General features: G+C 39.9%; 6 protein-coding genes and 1 long non-coding RNA gene across 10 annotated transcripts; 4 read left to right on the plus strand and 3 right to left on the minus strand.

The window, feature by feature from the left end:
• Positions 1 to 2,579: 2,579 nt before the first annotated feature.
• Positions 2,580 to 3,683, plus strand: LOC135801314 (uncharacterized). Its single transcript, XR_010550351.1, has 3 exons — positions 2,580 to 3,192; positions 3,241 to 3,324; positions 3,381 to 3,683. It is a non-coding gene; the product is annotated as an uncharacterized lncRNA (long non-coding RNA).
• Positions 3,684 to 3,829: 146 nt separating this feature from the next.
• LOC135801309 (mediator of RNA polymerase II transcription subunit 28-like) lies at positions 3,830 to 5,649 on the plus strand. The gene is made up of 4 exons (XM_065314744.1): positions 3,830 to 4,149; positions 4,223 to 4,750; positions 4,983 to 5,127; positions 5,194 to 5,649. Exons 1-4 carry the CDS (start codon positions 4,060 to 4,062, stop codon positions 5,226 to 5,228), a joined length of 798 nt encoding a protein of 265 aa, XP_065170816.1. The 5' UTR covers positions 3,830 to 4,059; the 3' UTR covers positions 5,229 to 5,649.
• On the minus strand, positions 5,602 to 6,696 carry LOC135801308 (cytosol aminopeptidase-like). The gene has a single exon (XM_065314742.1). The coding sequence runs from the start codon at positions 6,563 to 6,565 to the stop codon at positions 5,666 to 5,668; it is 900 nt and encodes a 299-aa protein (XP_065170814.1). The 5' UTR covers positions 6,566 to 6,696; the 3' UTR covers positions 5,602 to 5,665.
• Positions 6,697 to 7,074: 378 nt separating this feature from the next.
• LOC135801299 (E3 ubiquitin-protein ligase COP1-like) lies at positions 7,075 to 10,135 on the minus strand. The gene is made up of 2 exons (XM_065314730.1): positions 10,026 to 10,135; positions 7,075 to 9,782 (listed from the first exon to the last, which is right to left on the minus strand). Exon 2 carries the CDS (start codon positions 9,739 to 9,741, stop codon positions 7,714 to 7,716), a length of 2,028 nt encoding a protein of 675 aa, XP_065170802.1. The 5' UTR covers positions 9,742 to 9,782; positions 10,026 to 10,135; the 3' UTR covers positions 7,075 to 7,713.
• Positions 10,136 to 10,636: 501 nt separating this feature from the next.
• LOC135801303 (uncharacterized) lies at positions 10,637 to 14,199 on the plus strand. Of its 3 annotated transcripts, none has more exons than XM_065314737.1 (5): positions 10,637 to 11,220; positions 11,792 to 12,785; positions 12,846 to 13,124; positions 13,182 to 13,495; positions 13,565 to 13,741. In XM_065314737.1, the coding sequence occupies exons 2-5, from the start codon at positions 12,357 to 12,359 to the stop codon at positions 13,701 to 13,703; spliced, it is 1,161 nt and encodes a 386-aa protein (XP_065170809.1). In that variant the 5' UTR covers positions 10,637 to 11,220; positions 11,792 to 12,356; the 3' UTR covers positions 13,704 to 13,741. The 3 variants fall into 3 exon arrangements, with proteins under 3 accessions (XP_065170809.1, XP_065170808.1, XP_065170810.1); XM_065314736.1 differs by lacking the exon at positions 10,637 to 11,220 and adding an exon at positions 11,271 to 11,738; XM_065314738.1 differs by lacking the exons at positions 10,637 to 11,220; positions 13,565 to 13,741 and adding exons at positions 11,273 to 11,738; positions 14,064 to 14,199.
• Positions 14,200 to 14,302: 103 nt separating this feature from the next.
• FER (tyrosine-protein kinase Fer) lies at positions 14,303 to 20,699 on the plus strand. Of its 2 annotated transcripts, XM_065314727.1 has the most exons (13): positions 14,303 to 14,683; positions 14,748 to 15,198; positions 16,689 to 16,785; positions 17,068 to 17,401; positions 17,455 to 17,712; positions 17,774 to 17,972; positions 18,084 to 18,245; positions 18,449 to 18,646; positions 18,705 to 18,881; positions 19,432 to 19,798; positions 19,858 to 19,980; positions 20,054 to 20,176; positions 20,239 to 20,699. In XM_065314727.1, exons 2-13 carry the CDS (start codon positions 14,803 to 14,805, stop codon positions 20,397 to 20,399), a joined length of 2,595 nt encoding a protein of 864 aa, XP_065170799.1. In that variant the 5' UTR covers positions 14,303 to 14,683; positions 14,748 to 14,802; the 3' UTR covers positions 20,400 to 20,699. The 2 variants fall into 2 exon arrangements, with proteins under 2 accessions (XP_065170799.1, XP_065170800.1); XM_065314728.1 differs by lacking the exon at positions 18,084 to 18,245 and having other exon boundaries at positions 14,306 to 14,683.
• On the minus strand, positions 20,659 to 22,255 carry LOC135801307 (translation initiation factor eIF2B subunit alpha-like). Its single transcript, XM_065314741.1, has 7 exons — positions 21,928 to 22,255; positions 21,769 to 21,861; positions 21,563 to 21,699; positions 21,386 to 21,502; positions 21,084 to 21,335; positions 20,889 to 21,014; positions 20,659 to 20,832 (listed from the first exon to the last, which is right to left on the minus strand). Exons 1-7 carry the CDS (start codon positions 21,965 to 21,967, stop codon positions 20,689 to 20,691), a joined length of 909 nt encoding a protein of 302 aa, XP_065170813.1. The 5' UTR covers positions 21,968 to 22,255; the 3' UTR covers positions 20,659 to 20,688.
• Positions 22,256 to 22,299: the final 44 nt, after the last annotated feature.

The raw sequence follows: 22,299 nt of genomic DNA on the forward strand, positions 1-22,299 counted from the left end.
AAAAATTCAATATTTACTAAATTTACAAAAACTGCGCAATAATATTGATGCCAGAAACAAGCCAAAGAATAAAAACAACAAATAAATACATGAGAGTGATTTTTGTGTGTTTTTGGTTGCATACAATTATTTTTTACGTATTTTCACGTATTTTACGCATTTTTACGTGTTTTTTACATTTCTGCGTGAAAAACACATCTCGATTTTCATTAGACGTGCAAAAGTTTAGTCGAAAAGTGTCTTTCACACAACTTTCCACCCCCAAAAACGAAAAACCTTCTTGTGACTCACCTGAGTAAAACTCTCGCTCACAGTTTCCAAATTGAATAAAACACGACGAATGGAATGTCAAATGACACGTCTGACACCGCTTGATTATCACTTATTCCTCAACTCAACTTAAAATTTCACTTTTTCTTATTATTATTATTATTATTAAATTATTATGAATATTCACACACAAATTCTTTGGATTTTTATTTGTTTGTTGTACGTGTTGATTGGACGACGGCGCACGCGAAAATGTTGCGAAAATTTCGCGCCGAGCGTTGATAACACTGCGTGCCACCCCCGAGGTCGTGTTGACGCCGACGCCTGGGGGTGGCGGCTCGGAGTGGCGGCGGCAATGCGCCACAAAGCGTACAAGAACTTCACAATGCCCGTGGGATTTCGATCGTAATGGATATCTAAGGGTTGCAGAGATGGACAATGTGTGATCGTATGCAAAAAATTGTTTGTTTGAGGTTATGTTGGGTCGCAGGAGCCACGCCCATCAGTAGGCGTGGCTCCCAAGGCAAAATATTAATGGTTTATTGGTTTAGAGAGTTTTTTAAGGGGTTTTTGAGTTGTAATCGGTATTATAATAGGTATTAGGTATTTAACCGAAGGTAAAAACCGGTATTTTTAATTTTTTGATAACCGGTATTTTTAAAACAGGTTTTTGAGTTTTTTTATTTATTTCTAATGATATTTTATCCTGTACTTAACCAAATAACCGGTATTTAACCGGTATTAAAACCGGTATTTAACCGGTTAACCGGTTTTTCAAAAAATTTCTCACTTTTTCCCTCCGTATTTTTTTTTTTTTATAAAATGATTTCTTCACAAATTGATTATGTGCGTACACGTTGCACGAGGATGAACGCAACAAGTTGTAACATTTTCTATGCCCACTGCTTGCGTGTTACGATTACAATTCGCAATTCGACCTTTTTATCGATATATATTGCGTTATGCGACGTGATCGTAATCCGTAAGGCGGAACTAGCGTGAAATATCAAAACGTGAGGTTATGTTCACACCTTTAATGCACATTTTAAGTTTTCCTTTCAACATTTCTAAGTCACTCTTCTCTTCAACTAATTAAAAGTACATTAGTTGGTACACGTCGTGACTATTTCACCCTTCACATTTGCGACACTTGATTGCGCGCTCAGTTTTCGGGAAAACCGCCCCGCATGAGTCATACGCATGCATATCTTGTTTGGAATGATAGCACCGGCTGGAAATTAAGCCTCTAATTAACGTAGGTGGTGTACATAGTGTTATTAATGCACCACCAACGCAAACGAGCCTAAAATTTATATAAATAAGAGAAAAATATTTTTTTTACGAAAACCGGTATTTAACCGGTTAACCGGTATCAAAACCGGTATTTAACCGGTTCACAGGTATTAAAACTGGTATTTAACTGTTCTGAAAACCGGTATTTCGGTTAACCGGTATTTAACCGGTTTTAATACCGGTATTTAACCGGTTAACCGGTATTAAAATCGGTATTTAACCGTTTCACTGGTATTAAAGCTGGTATTTTACTGTTTTTAAAACCGGTATTTCGGTTAACCGGTATTTAACCGGTAAAACCCGGTATTTAACCGGTTAACCGGTATTAAAACCGGTATTTTACTATTCTTAAAACCGATATTTTGGTTACCCAATATTTAACCGGTATTAATACCGGTATTTAACCGGTTAACCGATATAAAAACCGGTTAACCGGTATTATACTTAATTAATTAAACCCTTTTTCTTGGCGATTTTTTCCCCGTCTCCTTCGCTATCTACTTAGTAATGCATTGAAACAAATAACTCAATCAATCATGTCCTGTATTCATTTTCGTTTCTACTCTCCGCCCGCGCACACTTCGATTGCAATAACGAGTGCAATCAATAAATTGACTTCTTTTCGACGTTAATTGCGTCCCCCTTCCACCGCTATCCCTTCGATCATTACAATAATTAAATGACTTTCTTAGAACGTGCACGTGGCACAAATATTTTCCCAGCAATCGCAGCAAACACGCGCAAGAAATAAAAATGCATTCGTGTAAATTGTTTCTAAACATTTCGAAAATAACCGGGATTTATTCTAGTAGTATAACGTATTTTAATAAATTTAACCTGAAAATTAAAGATTTTAACCTTAAATTAACGGCGTTATTGATAAATTTTGTGTCTTTGTCATTCCAAGCGTTTATTTCGTATGAAAAACTATCAACGTCAGTGATAACACCGTTGAATGAGATAATCTACGTAGTGTGTTCTTTGATTTTCAGCTTTTCATTGATTAAAATACAAATAACGTCGATTTATAATCTGAAACTACTGCGACATATTAGTGAGCATGTATATAGGCAACCAAGCATGCACATAGAGTTGGTTATAATAACGCTGTCATTTTCAAGTGTGATTGTTACGTATTACATTCATTATGATACATTCCACGCGACTTTGTTCACGTTAGGCATAAATATTCCGAAATTAATTCTGATTCACGCTTCGTTTCATTTTTGTTTTTATTTAAAAACTGTCAGATCACATATTGACAGATTGATTTCAAGGTTAAACCAAGAACATAACTTAACCACGATTTTTCAAGATTACCAAACGATTATTACCAAAGCAACGAAGTTAAACAAAGTGTATCGATGTACGAATATATTTATTGTTGCTAATAACTCAGTATGGATTACTTATGAGTTGTATCATTTGATTATCTTGTTGGAACACGCTGGGAGTGAAGAAAACGTTGAGAAAGTCAAACGGAATTTCTTTTTGAAGATTTACGCGTCGATGTGGAGTTGTATTACATTCTGCAGTCTTTGCGCGATGTTTTTGTGTGCTGCTAGTTGCACACATACATGTCGTCAATTTACTGTGATGTTTTGTGATAAAATTATCCAGGAAAATATTGTAAGTTATGGATTTTCATTATTTCAAAATAATTTTATTGATTTTTAGGATATTCCAATGAATTTAGCACAGAATCAAGTGCAGTTTACGATTGGGTCTAAAAGTGCGATGAATATTGAACTTTTATTTAAGGTAATTGATTAATAATTAATAACTTATGTGTTTTTGTGTATTTTTGTGTTTTTTAGATTTTGGGTGCGATTGTTACTAATTTGGTGATATTAACACAATTTAGCAAGCAGGTTTAGTGTGGATTACTTTCGGGTTGTGTGATTAACCCAATTAGTATCATAATCTCATTAAAATTGATTTAATTCGTGTTCAAAGTAAGCATTTCCTCGTTAGTTGCGATAATTTTAAATTGACAGCATTGGTTGTAACTAGCGCCAACTGGCGGCGAGTATTGGAACTAAAACGTTTGCTTTTTATTGACTCACACATTTCGAACTTTCAAAATAGAATAAAATAAAATAAAAACGTTTAAAATAGTAAATATTAGTGTAATCTGTATTAATATATTTAAAATGAATTTTTACTTAGTTAAAATTAGCTTAAAATTGATTGCAATAAATATTTTAGATTTAAATTGTATTCATGGTCAACTAGTGGTGAGTTTCTGAACTACAACACAATCTCTGTAATTTTAATGGCCGCTTGCGCTTGGCTGCGCACTTGCTCGCTTTCATTTATTTTCGTCGATTTTACAAGATTCTTTGTGCGTGAGATGACGAAGATGCTATCATCGTACTTTCCAGTGTAACCGACAAGTATACGAATCATATTTACTACCCAACACCCTCCAGATATCGCCTAATTATCGCTTCAGTACTTTTTCAATACGAGAAACAAGTTTAATAAATCGTACAAATGAAAGAATCATCGCCACCGGTGTCAGCGATGGCCACTCCGACGAATAGCAGCGGTAATGTCGTCGACGAGTTTGAGGAAGCCTTCCAAGTAAGTCAAAATACAACATTCATACTTTTCTAAACTAATATTGATTGTCATTTGTTTCATTTCATTTTTATAGCATTGCCTAAATGTGCTCACAAAAGAAGAAGCACTACCCACAGGCGACAAAGACGAACTACGCACAGAAGTCGAGCAAACCACGCTGCGTTTCGTCGATCTCGCTCGCCAAATGGAAGCGTTTTTCCTCCAGAAACGCTTCCTCCTATCCGCACTCAAACCGGAAATGGTCGTGAAAGAAGACATCAATGAACTACGCATAGAACTGACACGCAAAGACGAACTCCTCAAACGCCACTACGAAAAAATCAACGTCTGGCAGAACTTACTCATGGACCTACAGGGTTATTCCAAAAGCCCGGCGCAGGTAACAGCCGTGACACCCGGAATGCCCACACCCGGCGGAATGATGCCCGGAAGTAGCATGCCGCCATCACAAATCGCACCGAATGTCAACGTCAATAATAACCCCATGAGCGGCGGCAGTATGACGATGCAACAGCAGATCCAACAACAAATGCAACAGCAACAGATGCAACAACAGCTCCAGCAGCAGCAGTTACAACAGCAGCAGATGCAACAGATGCAGGTAGAGCGCCGATAATATGTACAAAGTAAATTCTAGAATTCTAGCAGATGCCAAATTAACGAACGTTCCTATATATTCATATATAAATCTATCTATATTACTTACATGAAACATGAAAAATGATAATGATTGTGCCTTGCGTGTTCTTTGCTCAAGTGTAAGAGAGAATTCCAAATAAATTTTGGTGCAAACGCATTGAATACAAGTTGTTTTGTTTCACCATTGTGTGCAGGTGAGCGGCATGGCGGGCATTCCAAGTGGACAGCAGGCGATGTTCATGCAGCATGCGCGTGCGCCGCCGTTCGGCGCCCAGGCGAATCCAGCGGGCGTTTTACAAGGACCTTTGGCTTATCTGGAGAAAACAACAAGTAATATAGGTATGTAATAACTTATTAAATTAAATATGATTAATAATAATAAATAATAAATTTTTCTGTTTCTAGATTTGGTCGCAGGAATGACAGATGGGAGAAGGTGACGAGGACGTGGGAGGGGGCGTGGCCGTGGACGAGGTCGCGGCAGAGGTCGCGGTCGCGGCAATCTGCCCGAATATGTGTCGCCATAAATGGCGGCCGCCTCAGAGAGTCCCCCTCCGCCACGAATCAAACACTGAAAGCGAGCATTTTTTAACCCCTGTTTTAACCTGCATCCTCTTTTCCTCCTTCTGTAACATTCCAGTAATTAATTAATGACTTAAGTCGGTAAACTTAAGTTTACTTAAGAGATGTGTGTGTACTAACCTTAACTGTAATTTATAACCATAACCTCAAAATCATGTAATCGTTACCGAATTACTCGAATTTCGACATTGTGATACTCGTAACTTAACGTAGAACACTAGAATCACGTACTTAATATTTTAACGTTAACATTTTAATACAAGTTATTCATATAGCGTACATTTGAGGTAAATTACTACTGATTCATAACGATGAATTCTATAATAGTGCGTGTTGGTCGTCCGGACATGCCCTTGACGTATTTCATTGGCTGCGCGCCATCCATGACACCCGCGATGTCAATATGCATCCAATCGACATCTTTCGGTGCGAATTCACGAAGAAACCCGGCGGCTGTACAACTACCGCCACCTACCTCAGCGACATTCTGTAAATCATACGCTGTGCAATCTGTCATGAGTTTTGTGTATAACTTCCACAGTGGCATGCGCCATACTCGATCGCCTGTGCGTGCGCCTGCTTCCTGTAGAATATCATACAGCGCATGCGTGTTACTATACACTCCAACTGCGCCTTTCCCCAGCGCAACACCAATGGCACCTGTCAACGTCGCCATGTCAATCACAAACTTCGGATTGAAGCAACCGCTGTAACACAACGCGTCAGCTAAAATAAGTCTTCCTTCGGCATCGGTGTTATCCACAGCGATTGTTTTTCCATTCATTGCGGTGACGACATCGCCGGGACGCGTGGCTTTACTCGATGGCATGTTATCCGTGCACGGAATTAGACATTTCATGTTGATCTGCAGCGCCATCTTTGACACGGCGTGCATTGCGCCGATGATACACGCAGCGCCGCCCATATCCGCGCGCATTGTCGGCATACCTTTGGAGGGTTTCAGTGAAATGCCGCCGGTGTCAAAAGTGACTCCTTTACCAACAAACACAAACGGTTTAGATGCGTCGTCGGCGTTTTTGTAGGTTATCTCGATGAATTTCGGTTCTTCGTGACTCCCTGCTGCTACAGATAAAAACGCACCCATTTTTTTCTGTTCTATCCACTTTCTATCGTGTACTTCTACTTTTATATTGGAATCATCCGCGAATAATTCTTGTACGTATGCGCCAAACATGGCGGGTGTCAGTTTATTCCCCGGTTTTTCTTTTAAATGCCTTGCGATGTTTTGCCCCACTGCTTTTATGCAACCCACATTCCACAAATTAGAATTTTTGTGTTTTCAGTGACATCATAGTATAATAGGTTAGTTTCTGGTTTTTTCTCGGTTTTAAACTCTTGATATTTGAATGTGGCGAGTGTGGCGCCCTCTGCCGCACATTCAGCATGTTGAAAGTCTTCTACGCAGATTTCATTCACACCAAAACGTTCCAATTCACTACAACCAACTAAAAATTAAAAATTATTAGGTTATAATCATTTTTGAGAGGTTATACTTCACCTGCGGCTGATGCGCGTGCGCATTCACGATCCTCGCATATATTCTCCAAGCTGTCATAACCTTTATCCTTCTTCCCCATGCCGACGACCACCACAGCGCTGTATGCGTCATCTAACCCCCAAAATGTCCGACTTGCACCTTCCTTCAACTCGCCGGCGCTGCAAATCAACGCAACACGTCACTAATTTGAAGGTTAGGTTAATTTTATTGCTAAATATGTTCATTCAGTTAAAGTTGGCATCAAACACGTTGGAATATTCAGTGAGTACACATCTTCTGGGTACATTAATAGTATTATAACATATTATCAACATTGAGTGTAAATATTCATATTTTTTTTGCTTGGCAAATCATTTTTTGTTTGTAAATATTTCGATTACATAATCACATTGAAAAACGCTCGAATATATAATTATATATGTGACAAAAAACATCTATCTAAAAATATTTTAACGTTTCTCATCTTATTTTTTTCATTTTTTGTTTGATTTCGTTCGATTTTCGTCGGATAAACTTTTTGCGCATAAACAACTAATAAGGTACGACTTCTCACCACCGCGGCGCTCGCAGAACACTTAGATTACGTTTTTCTTTTTATTTTGTTTGAATCTCAACTCTAGTCTAGTCAAAAACGAAAACAATTGCACAGCTTGTTCGTGTAACTTCGGGTTATGTTAAGGTTATGACGGGAGATACACAAAGCGCTGACATTTGACATATTTGACATCTCTTAGTAAGTACGCGTGTTCATATAACCTACAAATCAATTGATTGTCCTAACAACACAACGTTCACAACTCGGTTCGTATAAGATTTCAATTTGTTTAAACCAGCTCGAGCACATTGATCGTGCCCTGACTGTTCGCGGCGAGTAAAATATTCGAATTCGGCTTCCAGCACACGGCCGACACGAACTCGTTCGGATCATCTTCGCGTCTCTCTTCCTCTTCTAGAATACCGCGCGGTCCATCAAACTTATACTTAAATAATTTCTTAGTTAATCCCTTGTAATACACATAGAGCGCGTTGTTCTCGGATCCGCACGCGATGTAATCGCCATCTGTGGCCAATCCGACAAAGTTTTTCTCGTTCACGTGACCGAGGAACGACCGCAGACAATATGGCGCGTTGACATTCCACATGCGCAGCTGCGAGTCCGTCGATGCGCTGACAATGTGCTCGCCATTGAGGAACTTGACGTAACTCACGGCTTTTTTGTGACCTTTGAATAAACATAGCGCTTCTTTGAGGTTACGCAGATCGTAGTAGTGCACGCAGTGATCAGCGGAACCAAACGCCAGGTGAAAACTGCTCTTCGGGTTGAATTTCACACAGCAAATATTCGCGCGTGCCTCGAGCGTCGCCACCGAATGGTCGACATTCATGTTGTATAACTTGACTCGTGCATCATCGGAACCCGAAGCGACCAAACGCGGATCCGACTCGGAAAAGTCAACGCTCCAGCAACGTTTTTCATGCTCGTGGTAAGTTTTTGTGCGTTGGCCAGTCCCGACGTCCCAAATCGTGACGGTGCCTTCGTAATCAGACGAAGCCAGTGTGTTTTTATTGTAACTATTCCATGAAACCGAAGATATCTTCGAGTTGGACACCATTTCAATGCAGGGATAATGAATATTGACTACGTCACGAGCTACAGTACCGTATTCGAAGATTTTTATACGTTTTGTAACGCCTGCGATGGCTAAATACTCATTATCCTTGTCGAATTCAATCGAGGAGACAATGGTGGAGTTGTTGAAGACGTCACTGGCGAATTGGATGGTTGCAATGGCGCGCACGGATGAATACCGTGAGAATTTGACTAAATCTTCGCGGAATTCATCGAGTCCGCCATGTTGGCGTGGTTCTTCAATGCGATTTTCCTGCGGGAAGTATAAATCTTTCCCACGTGATTGGAAATAACACTGGACAAAGTCGTCAAAGTGTGCGTGCATTCTGCGCCTGCGCGTTGCCAACGATGACAGTTTATTTTCGATTTTCGGTGCGGATATTTCATGTGATGGCTGCTGCGCTGCCGCGAGCGCTGTCGGCGTGGTTGTACCGGTGACAGCGACAGTGCTGCCAATGTTGCCGATTAAATCCATCATCTCTTGACGCATGGCAGTGACGTTTTCATTGCCTTCGGTTAAACTCGCCGCCGACGCGACCGTTCGTTCGACATCTTCGAGAGTTGGACATTTACTGTGTACTTCTTTAAGTTTATTCTCGACTTCTTCGATATCCTCCTCGATTAATGTAAGTTCTTTTGTTATCTGTTGTTTTTCGTCGTTCTTTTTCTGACGGAGGTGTTTGAGAAATTCGAGCAGGAGTTTATTCTGCGCTGCGCATGATTCGGCTTCGAGCAGTTGCTTGCGTTGCGTGAGTACTTCTAACATGACATTCACGTCCGTCAAAGTTAGGTTACCACTTTCGCTAGCGACGAAGTTGCGCAGGCCGTCAGCGCCATCTTGTTCGACGCTGCCGATCGCGTCGAGGCAGTTGCGACGCAGTTTGTACTTGACGACCAGTTCGTTGAGGAGAAAGTTGGGGAAGATTTGGTCCATTGTTAGTGGAGCATTGCAACGCGGGCACGACTGCAGCATATCGATGCTGCGCACAATACACGCATAGCAAAATGTATGTCCGCATTTTGTTATATGCGCCTCATCGATGATGTCAAGACAAACAGGACATGCCAGTTCGAGTTGTTTGTCTTCCAGGGAGTTAGATGGCGTTGGGCGTTGACGTTTCGGCGTTCGTATGGACGAGGAACGATTCGGAACGTTGTTTTGATCGCCCCGCCCACTGTGTGATGACGCGGATGAACTGCGGCCATCGCGCATCGATGACATTTTGTTTTTTTCGGTTTTGGTTTGTACGTTTATTTTATAACCTGAAACATTCAATTAGTTTACTTTCAATGTACGGATAGTGTCAACAGTGAGAAAATATTACATGAAAGGAAATTAAATGAAAGTTTCAGGCTAGTGTATAATATAAAAACTATGACTATGACAATCATTTAACAGAAGAATAGGCAACCAATTCAACACAAATGCACCCTCATCAAACCAATCATAACCAAGTAATTCAAAAACAAAGCAGTGGTTTACAGATATTCAACAACACAACTCACAGTTGAAGATTCTTTGTCAGCTTCCCAGCAGTCTTCTCATCAAACTGCCTGGCAGCAGGTGTCAGCTCAATGCATTTGTTCTCAGTGTAAGCACCCAGGACAAGACCTCTCTATAAAGGTATATCAATATTTAATTATTTATTTATTTAAGTATTTTACGTTTAAAAAGACTTACGATTTCGGATTTGCTGCTGTAAGCCCTTCTAGCTACCGCTGACAAACATAACCTAGCTGTATTCGAGCGCAGAAACATGGACATTATCGCGCTCCAGTTTTACTTTGCGTGCGTGTTTTCTCACACGGTGAGAAACAATGCTGGCAGGATGGTAGATGTGAACGATATTCACGTGGTTGTCGTGAAAATGCGTGGAGTTTTGAGCGTTTTGAGCAGTTGTGAACGATTTCTGGGTCGGTTTGTTGAGAAAATCCATCAACACACGGGCGAGCTTTCGATTGCGCGTGAAGCTCGAATTTGCCCGACTCGGTATACTTCGGGCTGTCAGCTGACCAACTTTCACAATGGCGGCGTAGGTAACGCTTAGTTCACACTAGAATTCCACGGATTAACCGTGTTTTTATTCTAGTTTAATTTAAACACGTAAATATTTTGCGATTTTTTCTTTTTACATTACGTATTTATTGATTTTTTATTTAGTTTACATTACATTTCAATAGAAATACAACAAAATTCAGTTATTTCCAGCCGTTTCAACGTCTACAATCATAATGGCCGCTAGTTATGTGTATTCTCATTTATTTGTTGGTTCAAACAAGATCGGTTCTGATTCTGCGCCGCGCGGTTCGTATTTCGACGCTTCGCAGTTCGACAATTCTCGGATTTGGTTCTGAATCATAAAAAGTATTAGTTTTCGCTAAATTTTGACAGGGCTTTAACTTACAATTAACAAATGACAAACGTTAGTGATGGATTTAATCGTCGGGCGGATGTTGCGACTGCCTGTTGCTGGATTAACACCGCCGATTGACACGTAGCCAGGGTTGGAGTTGCGTTTGCCGGGGTTCCATCCGGCTGAGAACGTGACTTGCGCTTCGCAATGCACCAAGGTCACGCAGAGGATGAGCGCGACTATAGCGACGCCCAAGTGCATTGTGACAACTGACAGGTTGAATCAAGATGGTGGCGGGGTGTCTTTGCAAGCAACGACGATAAACGACTGAAGAATATCTGCAATCGGTGAGCTTTTATACCGTTTTATAGCTGCGTATTTGATTTTCTCGAAATATTTTTATTCGTTTATCCAGCGGATGAAAAGAAATGTATTTCCCAAGTGGGTGTTGGTGATACCAACATAACACAAGAGATTAACCTTAAAAAATAATCGGCGACGCATATGCAGAGATTTAAAGAAAATATTGGGATTACATCGACATATTTGCGTTCTTTGAGCTGTTTGTGCACACAGGAGACGTGCTTTAATCTTCTTTGTGCCTACGACGCACGTGATGTAAAAATATTCACTGTCAAAACTGTCAAAATTGCAAATGTCAGAAAAATTCACACGTTCTGCGTGGAAATATTCATATTTTGAGGGTTAAACATTAGAAAATTGCATATCATGAGTGGTAATGATTATATTCCATCATACAAGGCGTTAAATTCCTGCGCGGTGAAACATCAACCACCAAAAACGTTATTCATGGCTCCGGTGTATGTCAAACGTGAAAACGGCTCGAGAAAGATACAACACGGCGGTTAGTAGTTGAATATCAAAACCTAACCTCACTTTTAATTTATTTTCAATTAGATTGTGCTCCTACAAGAGAAAAACCTCAACTAAATCAAGAATCTTACACGCAAACATCGAAAACCATCATAGAATTAGCCCAAATCGACAAACTCAACGTCCGCACACGTCAAAAACCTACAAATAAAAATCTTCAACTTGATTTAAAGGCAGAGAAATTAAAAGTATCGCAAGCAGATGATTTCGATGAAAAATTCAGCGTGGATAGTCTTAACCTACGTGAAGAACCCGAAAAAGAGAATTCGACGCATCATACAAAAGCCACACGTGAGTTGTTAGAGTTTCTTGACATGAAAGACGTAAATAATGTAAGGTTAAATCAATGGGTGGATGATTTAAACATATCGCCACTTATCCCGAGAATTTCTCAACATGGCCGCTCGAAATTTTCACTCGCCGGGCGAGAGAAAGACTTCAATCGACAGATGACATCGTTTCATAGTCTTATTCATTTGAATGACGAAGCAATTGAGGTTAGGAGTGGTAAAAACGTAGAAAAACGCATTTCTAAGCTAGGCGCATGGCATTCCCAAACACAATATGGCGTAGATGACGTAGACTCGACATGTACCCCGAACATAACCTCAAGCTCAAAGAGAAGTTTTATACGACGTCGACATGTAGTGATACAAAAATCTCACGGGTGAGTGATGAATGTCGGCCGAAATCACCGCAGGCGTCTAAGTTTAGCAGCTCGTCAATGACGGACGCGATTGGTTCGCGTTATCAATGCGCAATGAAGAATAAGGATGCGCATGCGCGGGGTACGTTCATGTCGCCGACGTTAAGCTCCGAGAGCAAGTCGTTGAAACAACAAGTGGAAAGCGTGCGGTGTTTGATGGGGAGTAAATTTAGAGAGGGCGCTGATGGTCTGAAATTGGGGCGTGGGGAGATTCCGTATGCAAGGTTCACGCCCGGTGTAATGGCGCGTGCGGTGAAAAGTGAAGAGTTGGCAAAGCGACAGCAAAAAATCCAGAAAATTCCATGCGCAATGGTAAATATAATTATTTTAACCTAAAAATTTAGTCTGAAAATATTTTGTTTATATTATTAGAGTTCTTCTACTTTATTTGGATCCTCATCATCTTGTGATAATGGTTTTTTTCTTCTTTTGAATCTGATAAAGTCTCCGGATTTTAATACGTCGTTAAAAGGTTTAGCTGAGATTATAGACATGGCGAAACACATGTCCAGAGACTTTATCATGCCCTATATGACTGTGATAAATCAACGATTGTTGGAGTTGCTGAAATCGCCGCGATCGCATGTGGCGCGCACCGCATGTCAACTTACCGGGCATTTTTTTGAGGTTATGAAGGATACACGTCGACCTGTAAGTAATGGTTATGCTTACAGAACCTTAAAATGTTAATTTTGTTTGTTTGCAAAGGAATTCGATGATATAATCAATACATTATTGTATAAAACCGCCGATGCGAGTAAATTCATCCGTCAGGATGCCAACATGGCGCTGGATGCCATGGTAACGCATATTCCGATATTCCACGCGGTGCGTTCGCTCTGCGCCAAGGGTCCAACGCATCGTAATCCATTGGTGCGCTGTGCGGCGGTCCGATTGATAATTTGCGCGGTGGTTATCGCTGGACCTGCGGCTGTTATGAATAATCCGAATTTGGAGACAACACGCAAGAGGATTATTGAAAATCTCGGCTATTTTCTGGACGATAAAAACGTAGAAACAAGGTTAGTACCTACGCAGATATATTTTAGTTCTATATAAGTTTTTTTTTTATTAATTTTGTGCATGTGAAGAAAATACGCGGAGAGATTGTACATGATTCTGCATAAAGAAGGTACTTTTGATTTCTACGCGAAAAAGTACCTGAATCGGACCAAGCACGACGCTTTGCTCATTGCAATCAAGACGTTGTGTAAAAAATCTGTCATTTGAAGCGTTTTGTGTTGTTAAATGTAGAAAATTTGCGTTGATTTGGGGTTTATTTGTGTTGGTGTAACATCGGTTGCCTATATTACAACAGAGATGTGTTTCAATGCACATTTGTCCTTTGTGTATAAATGTTTGCATTGGTGTAACATTGGTTGCCTATATTACCACAAAACACTTTGTTACAACATGTTCTTGTTTCTTTGTGCGAAAATCCGTGCAAATGTAAGAAATTTACTTTGTATTGGCATTTACGTGCATAGGTGTAATACTGGTTGCCTATATTACAACACAACACTTGTCTTTTTGTGTAAAAATCTGTGAAAATGTAAGAAATTTACTTTACATTGGCATTTACGTGCATAGGTGTAACACTGGTTGCCTATATCACAACATCACATGCTCGTTTAAATAAGTTTTTGTTTCGGAACCTGTTGCCACACGCAAGCTGTTTTATTTCGGTAATCGGGCACACAACGACAAACACAACCAAAGCCGGTTCGGTGTTGTGTTGCGCGCCCGCTCTATGTGCTCAGCCCAACCGCTGCCCGAACGCGACTTGCCTTAACTCTTTCACATTCACACAACATTCTGTCTGATTCAGTCGCGTTTGCGCGCGTCTAGCGATTACGTCGCCGTGCGCAATCCACAACCGCAATAAAACCAAATCTAATACGAATTCTAAAAACAAAAATATCAAATATTCAACCCAAACGTGCATGTGTGTGAAAATATATTCGAATATTATAATCGGATGTCCACGGCGTGCGAGGATAACAAAAGTGAAGAATAGTCGCGCGTCGCGGTCAGTTTGCGGTTTTCGTATGCATGTGAATGTGTGTGATGTGAATGTAAATTGATGGCGGGGAGCGCGGATCGGCGTGGATCTCTTCTCGGCGCGCGGCGAGCGAAAGAATAACAAAAACGGGGCGCAGAACAAGAACACAAGCAAGGCGTCTCTGACCACAGTCAAACAGTGAAACAAGGTGCGTCAAGTCAACAAAATCATCAAACATCCACAAAAACCTAATCATAATTATTATTTTCTAGGTGTATAACAAAATGCCTACCATCAACTGAAAGTATTTTTATTTTTTAATCAAAAATGGGTTTCTCAACGACTCTGCAAGGCCGCAGCGCACACGAGGCGCTCTTACTCCGTCAGGATGCAGAATTGCGTCTGCTGGAGACGATGAAGCGCTGCCTCACATCGAAAGTACGCGCGGATCGAGAATACGCGCTGGCGTTGACAGCCGCAGCGGCGCAAGGAGCGAAAGTCGCTGGCGGCGGCGCAAACGACGATTTGGCTGGATCCTGCGTGCAAGCAGCATGGCGCACCATGATGGACGAATTCGAATGCGCTGGGAAACTACTTCGACAAAACGCGGATCTCGTAGAGACAAAAACCCTGGATGCATTGAATGCGCTGCATGCGGATAAACGTAAAGCGCGCAAGTTTTATCAGGAGGAGCACACGCGTATTGCACAACAATTTACACACGTGAGTTATTATTATATATTTAAAATGCTTATCTTTATCGCGAGGGGTAGAATGCATTGCTTTCTTTCACTATCATGGATATTTACATGGCAAACGCAAATACGTTTTAATTCCGTGCGCTGATCTAATAGTTTTCAGGCGGGTTATAAATACTCGTACACTGTTTGAGATGCAGTAGTTGTGAATATTTATATTTTCGGAGTCATTTGCGCGCTGCGTGGTTGAATTTACGGTGGTTTTTAATGTTGTTACGCCTGATTGGCGTTTTCTTTCCGCTTTTGTTGGTTTGATTGCGTTTATTGCGTCGTTTTTTACAATCGGCGATAAGTTGGCGATTTGACGTGAAGGTTACACGCGTGTTTCACCTGTTTGTACAATCATATTGTGTGTGGGTGTATGGGTGGTTGCCGAAGAAAGTTTTTGAATTGTCATGTGTCATGCGCACAACGAGGCGGTGTGATGATTATAAATAAATAAATTATTTCATGTATTTAGGACACTTACTTGATAGTGTCATGTGTTGACACTTTGAAACTTTTTTGTTTCGCGTTTGGATGTGATTTATTTGGCGTGTAATTTCAACAAAACGATTGCTTCCTCTTTTTCACGCTTGGAATTAATTAATTAATCGCGATAACATCTTAATACGTTAGAAAAACAATAGAGGCGTTGTGTATGTGTGTAATTATTGCGAATTTTATACATTTTACACATTTTACACGTGTTTTTGTGGTGGAACATGTGGAAATTGATATTTTGTGCAGTTAATAACATTTTTTCTCTCCGCCGAAGAATGTTATTCATCTGTGTGTATAAATTAAACGTATTAAAAGTAGTACAAATGAGTAATCGCGCTTGCGCTGTAAGAACACACCTTGTCTGTTTGTTGCTTTGATGTCTATAAATAAGAATAAAAAAGGCAAGACGGTCGGAGTGTCGGACATTCTCATTCTTAATTCTCGATTCGTAATTCTTACTTCTCTTCTCATTCTCACATGACACGGCGCGGCGGCCAGTGGTCGACTGCTGCGCAAAGTCAATGAACCACGAACGCACGGACAGAGAACGGGAAGCGAGTGGAACGCCGGTGGTGCTGCAAATTCTTAATGAACGACCGGTGAACATATGTCCAAGCCGCCATTGACTTCCTAAACAAACATGGCGCGTTATTATATTGATAGAAAATTTGCTTTTATGCTTAGAAATCTGTATTATTGGTTGCATAACTTGAAATTTTGACAGGTTGGGGATATTCTAGGGTGTTTTAGGGTTTTTTATGGTTAGTTGTGTTTTTGCGTGATTTTTTGCTTCAAAAACGCTGATTTCACCTCAAAATTTTATATTTTATTTGAAAATTATAATTTTCTCTTCACTTTTACTGAATCTTTGGCAGAAAATCACAAAACAAGTTTATATTTTATATTATACCGTGATTTAATGCAATATTAATTGATTAACTAATGTTTTTCTTTGTTTTTCTTTGTTTTTAGTTACAAGAAGATGTGCAACGCAAAAAGACCGACTACCAGAAATATCTGGAAGTCTACAAACAGATGCGGTCACGCTTCGAGGAGCATTACGTCAAGTGTAAGTTTTAATCGAATCCAATGAGACAATAACACAAGCAAATGTCGTCGTCGCAATTAGAATGTCACAGGTTAATTAACGACGGCGTTGTTTGCGCATTGAATAACTTTTGTTGTGCGTTTCGTAATTCATGATCATCATTTCGACTTGTCTTGCAATGTTTGCGCCGCCGAGTTCAAGTCCGTTTTCCACACCGGCTAAAAATACGCCGGCCGAGAAATATTTCCTCTCTGGCCGACGCATTCGTTCTATTTCTGATGCGAATCGTTAATTTCGTTTCAGCTGGACGCGGCGGGCGTAAATTGGACGAGGTGCGCGATAAATACCAGAAGGCATGCAGAAAACTTCACCTCACGCACAATGAGTACGTGTTGTTGTTGTGTGAGGCGTCCGAGTTTGAAAAGGATTTCCGGACGGTTCTATTGCCCGGATTGCTGGAGCATCAGCAGAGTGTGCAGGAGAATTTCGTCGCTGCGTGGAAGGTGATCCTGCAGGAAGTCGCACAGTATTCGGACCTTGCCGCGGAGAAGTTTCGCGAGGTTTACAGACGCATCGAGGGTGGATTAGAGGCTATTAAACCCTGTGATGAGTATAATGGCTTCACAGAGAAACACAAGTAAGAAATTTTAGGTTTTTAGTAATTTTGTTGATTTTGTGTGTTTTTTTAAGAACTGCCCCTTCTGAACCGGTAAAATTCACGTTTGATGAATCACTGGTCGAAGATTCTGCCGGGAAATTACTTCCGAATCAACTGACTGTGGATAATTTAACCGTGGAATGGTTGAGGACGAAACTAGGCGAGTTGGAGAGTAGTTTGAAGGAAAGTCAAGAAAAGAGGGCGCTACTTGTGCCGCATGATGGCGCTGCGATGCAAAACGGCAAAGTTACGACTGACACTTCCACCATTTCTTCCACGCTTAATAATCGGTACATTTATTAACACATATTAAATTTATATCAACTTTATGTTTAAATTTTTATATTTTAGGTTATCTTCAACATCAGGCAGTGGTCTAGAAGTGAATAGAAAAGAACTAAACGAATTGAAATGCCTGGAAAGAAAGATGCTAAAACAAACTGAGCTAATAAAATCAGCGCTTAATGAATTGGGATGTGAAGAAGTCCCGTCTGGTTTGGATATTTCCATAGATAACACCGCTGGTTTTATTAGTAATCCCACTGAGCAGGTAAATATGTGTTTAATCTCTATTTTATTTATTGTAAAATGTTTTGTGCTAATCTCGGTGATGGTATATTATTTTCTTAAACTCGCGGTTGTGGGTAATGGTATTAATCAGATGTCGCTGTCGCCGTTGGCAAGTAAGAAGCATAAGCACAAGTTTGTCGCGCGGCTGTTTCGCAAGCCGTTTCGTCGGAAGTCGGCGCCATCATCGCCGATAGCGCCACCTAGGACGCGGGTTCGCAGAGGTTCCGCCACGCAGAGCGAGGGCGCTGATCCTGTACGTCATAAAATATTATCTGTGTGTTTTATGTTTTCTTCTGCTTTACTAACAGAAAATCGAATGTTTGTTTGCTTTTAGCACGTTTGCACAATGTATTGCACAATATTTCATACAAGTTTTATATTTAACATGTGTTTTTATTGTATTGTTTTGTATTTTTATAAAATACAAAATTTATTTTATGTTTAATTTGATTTTAGGTGTCTTTAAGTATAAATAAACCGCTGGTTGATGAAGATTGGTTTCACGGTGTGCTGCCACGCGAAGAAGTTGTCCGATTATTGACGCAGGAAGGTGATTTTCTTGTGCGGGAGACGACGAGGAATGACGAGTGCCAAACGGTGTTGTCTGTGTGTTGGGGCGGGCATAAACATTTCATTGTTCAAACAACAACAGAAGTAAGTGTTTGTTGTTGTGGTAGATGTGGTTAATTAATCAATGATGTTGTATTTGCAGGGACATTATCGTTTTGAAGGACCTGCCTTTCCAAGCATACGTGAACTGATCCTCTATCAGTGCGACAGCGGGCTTCCGGTCACCGCACGTTCGGGCGCCATATTGTATAAACCGATTCCGCGGGAGCGATGGGAACTGAATAACGACGATGTGATTCTGTTGGATAAAATCGGCCGGGTGAGTGAAGTCTTACTTACATTTAATTTGTATGGAGTTGTATTTTATGGCGAGAGATGGCGCTACGATGCAGTTTCTTATATTTATTGTTTGCTTGTTATATCTGCAAGATTATTTGTGTGAGGTAGTAAGTGCACAAGGACACGATGTGAGTTATATTTTATGACGATAGATGGCGCTAGGATGCAGTTTTTCATATTAAATGTTTGTTTGTTAGATTTGTTAGATCTGCGAGGTGTTTTGTTGGTGGTAGTGAGTGCACATCGTGTCCGTGTGAGCCGCGTTGCGGATTGCTTGTTTGTTTACTTTCACTTTTTGTATCTGGCGATAACAATACGCGATATCACTTGAACATGAAATTTCATGCACAATGTTTAGTTTTAAATCAAAGTGTCAGGATTTACAAGCAAATGGCGTGCAAATAATTTTAAATATTTAAAATTTTTTGTTTTCGCGGATATCTCATAAACTAAAAGTGATAAAAAGCACCGGATTGAAGATTCATAATCTACGAGAAATTCTCTATTAGTTTTATATTAAATCTGTGCAGGGTAACTTTGGCGATGTCTACAAAGCGCAATTAAAGAACAGCCAGCAAGAAGTCGCAGTGAAAACATGCCGCGTCACGCTCCCCGACGAACACAAAAAGAAATTCCTCCAGGAAGGCCGCATACTCAAACAATACGACCATCCGAACATCGTGAAACTCATCGGCATCTGCGTCCAGAAACAACCCATCATGATCGTCATGGAGCTTGTGCCCGGCGGATCACTGCTGACTTTTCTGCGCAAGAAAGCCGCGACTTTAACCGAGTCACAATTAATGAATATGTGCCTGGACGCGGTCGCCGGCATGCGGTATCTGGAGTCAAAGAATTGCATTCATCGTGATTTAGCTGCGAGAAATTGTTTAGTTGGTAAGATTATAATAATTTTTAAAATATTTAAATATTGAAAAATATTTTTATAAAATTAGGTTATGCCAACGTTGTGAAAATCTCCGACTTCGGCATGTCACGAGAAGAAGAAGAATACATCGTCTCCGACGGTATGAAACAAATACCGATCAAGTGGACGGCACCAGAGGCTTTAAATTTCGGTAAGTTATAACCTCAAATATAACCTTAAAATTATTTTCATCACATTTTTATGCATAACTTTTGCATTAATAGGAAAATACACTTCGTTGTGTGACGTGTGGAGTTACGGCATACTCTGCTGGGAGATTTTCTCACGTGGAGGCACACCCTACAGCGGAATGAGCAATACAAAAGCCCGTGAAAAAATCGACACAGGTTTGTACACATAACCTCAATTTTCCCACATTTTACTCATGTTTTAACTAAAAAAATCATAGGTTATCGAATGCCAGCGCCTGAAAACACTCCGGATGAAATGTATCGTCTAATGCTGCGGTGCTGGGAGTATCAACCCGAGAAACGCCCGAATTTCGAGCAGATCAACACCGTTGTCGATACATTATGCGCGGTTTATCGCTCCAGTCTTAAACAATACTAACATATAACACAACACACACACAAAACACGCAACAAAACAACAAAGGTAAGTTACATTTTTAACGCGTAGTTTCTTTAATTATTATCGTGTTTTCGATGTGGTTTCATTCACATGTGAAATTTCTGATTATTATTCCTGTGATTATTATTTATGCGACTTACGACAAGTGCCTTAAAGTATAATTTATCAAGCTCACATTGGAAATGTTTAAGATATTTTAAATTGAACACACGTTTACATCACTTAACCATGTGCAATGTGCAGATAATCAATGTTTTATTAAATTAAATTACAAGTAGAGTTTTATCAATTCATCGCTTACAGCTGAAGGTGTGAGGATACCTAGGTCGGTGAAAAGTAAGGTTATGTAGATAGGTGGCGTGTAGTCGACCATTGACAGTTTGACTTTGTCTTTTTTCATCGTAGGTGAAAACTTAAACAAAAAATGATTAGAGTGAATTTTTGGTGAGATTAATGATAAATACTTACTTTATATTCATCTGGAAGGTCATCCTGGCTTAGAATGTAAAGTCGCGAGAATTTGAAGCTTTCTGTGAGGACATAGAACGGTTTGTTCATTTCTTTCGCGCAGATCGCCATTGGATACGTTCCGAGCTGTCAAATTTTAAGTTTTTTAGGTTATGTTATTGTTTTCTTTGATTTTTTTTTAAATTTTCCTGTTACCTTATTGACAATTCCTCCACTTTCAACCACACTCTCCGCGCCAACCATGATGAAATCCACGTATTCCATGATGTATCCAATGGCGGCGTCCGATATCATCGTGACACTGATTCCTGCTTTGCGCAGTTCTGTTTCCATTGTATCCGCGCGTTTATCGGTGTTGGTGACGAACACTTGGAACTTTTTGTTTTGTGCAGCTGCTTCTTTCATTGCGGCCAGCACAACACGACTTTTCGAGTGTGTTAAGATTTTCTGTGAAGAAATCATCAATATCTTTCTAGTTTTAGTAAATAATTACTTACAGAACCATCCAGGATGAATTTCTGTGCGATTCGGGCGACTGTCCCACGTGATTCGTTTAGATTTTGTAGGAATATGTCTGCTCTTGCTAACATTCTTTTCTTACAATCTTCAATTGACTAAAAATGTGTATTTTATTAGTTTAATTTGATTTTTATGTTGTTTTTTGATAGTTTTACCTCGGAATCTTCTATTAAAGTGATGAAACGCATGAATAATTCACAGCCGGAGGTGATAGCAGCGACTGGATGGTCTGTTTGCTTCATTTGTTTTATGCTTTCGTGGAGGGTTTCTCGAAGCTCTTGTAATGTGCTGTCTAAAATCATTCATAATTTGAAAACAATTCAGATTTAAATGTGTAAAAGTAGTTGGGATGGTAACTTACACTTGGCATTTTTAATCGTGTGCATTAGAGTCATGATAGAGGCGATTCCGACTGATAAATCTTCATTTTCGCAAATGTAGTTATGAAATACTTCTGTAAAGTTTAAGAACATTTTGAGGTTATATTAATTTCTATGCAAGTTTTTACAGAATTGAATACCTTCTGGTGATTTACACGTCCTAGGCTTTTTAGGAGACATTATTTGATTGTATTAGATGTGCGTTTGATAGTTATTATCAACTTTCCGGGTTTATTTTCAAAAATATATATTCAATCTGGTGTGTAATTAGTACAACATGTGCATGTGACATTGATGGCGCTCGTGGCACGCAGAAATATTTTATTGCAATGAAAATATTAATATTGAATGTTATACATAGGAATTACATGGTTTATTATAAATAATTTAAATTTATATGGTTTTTATTGCCAGTTTTATATGTTTTATGCAGTTTTAAATCATTTTTATTTTGTAAATCTTTGTTTCATCATCATTCCTGGCGCTGCATGTCATTGCAACAACCAATGAAT

Source organism: Atheta coriaria, unplaced genomic scaffold (assembly GCF_025399875.1).
Source record: "Atheta coriaria isolate IRGN ID8LTWV9N9 unplaced genomic scaffold, Caltech_Dcor_3.1 hic_scaffold_10_pilon, whole genome shotgun sequence".
Taxonomy (NCBI): Eukaryota; Metazoa; Arthropoda; class Insecta; order Coleoptera; family Staphylinidae; genus Dalotia; species Dalotia coriaria.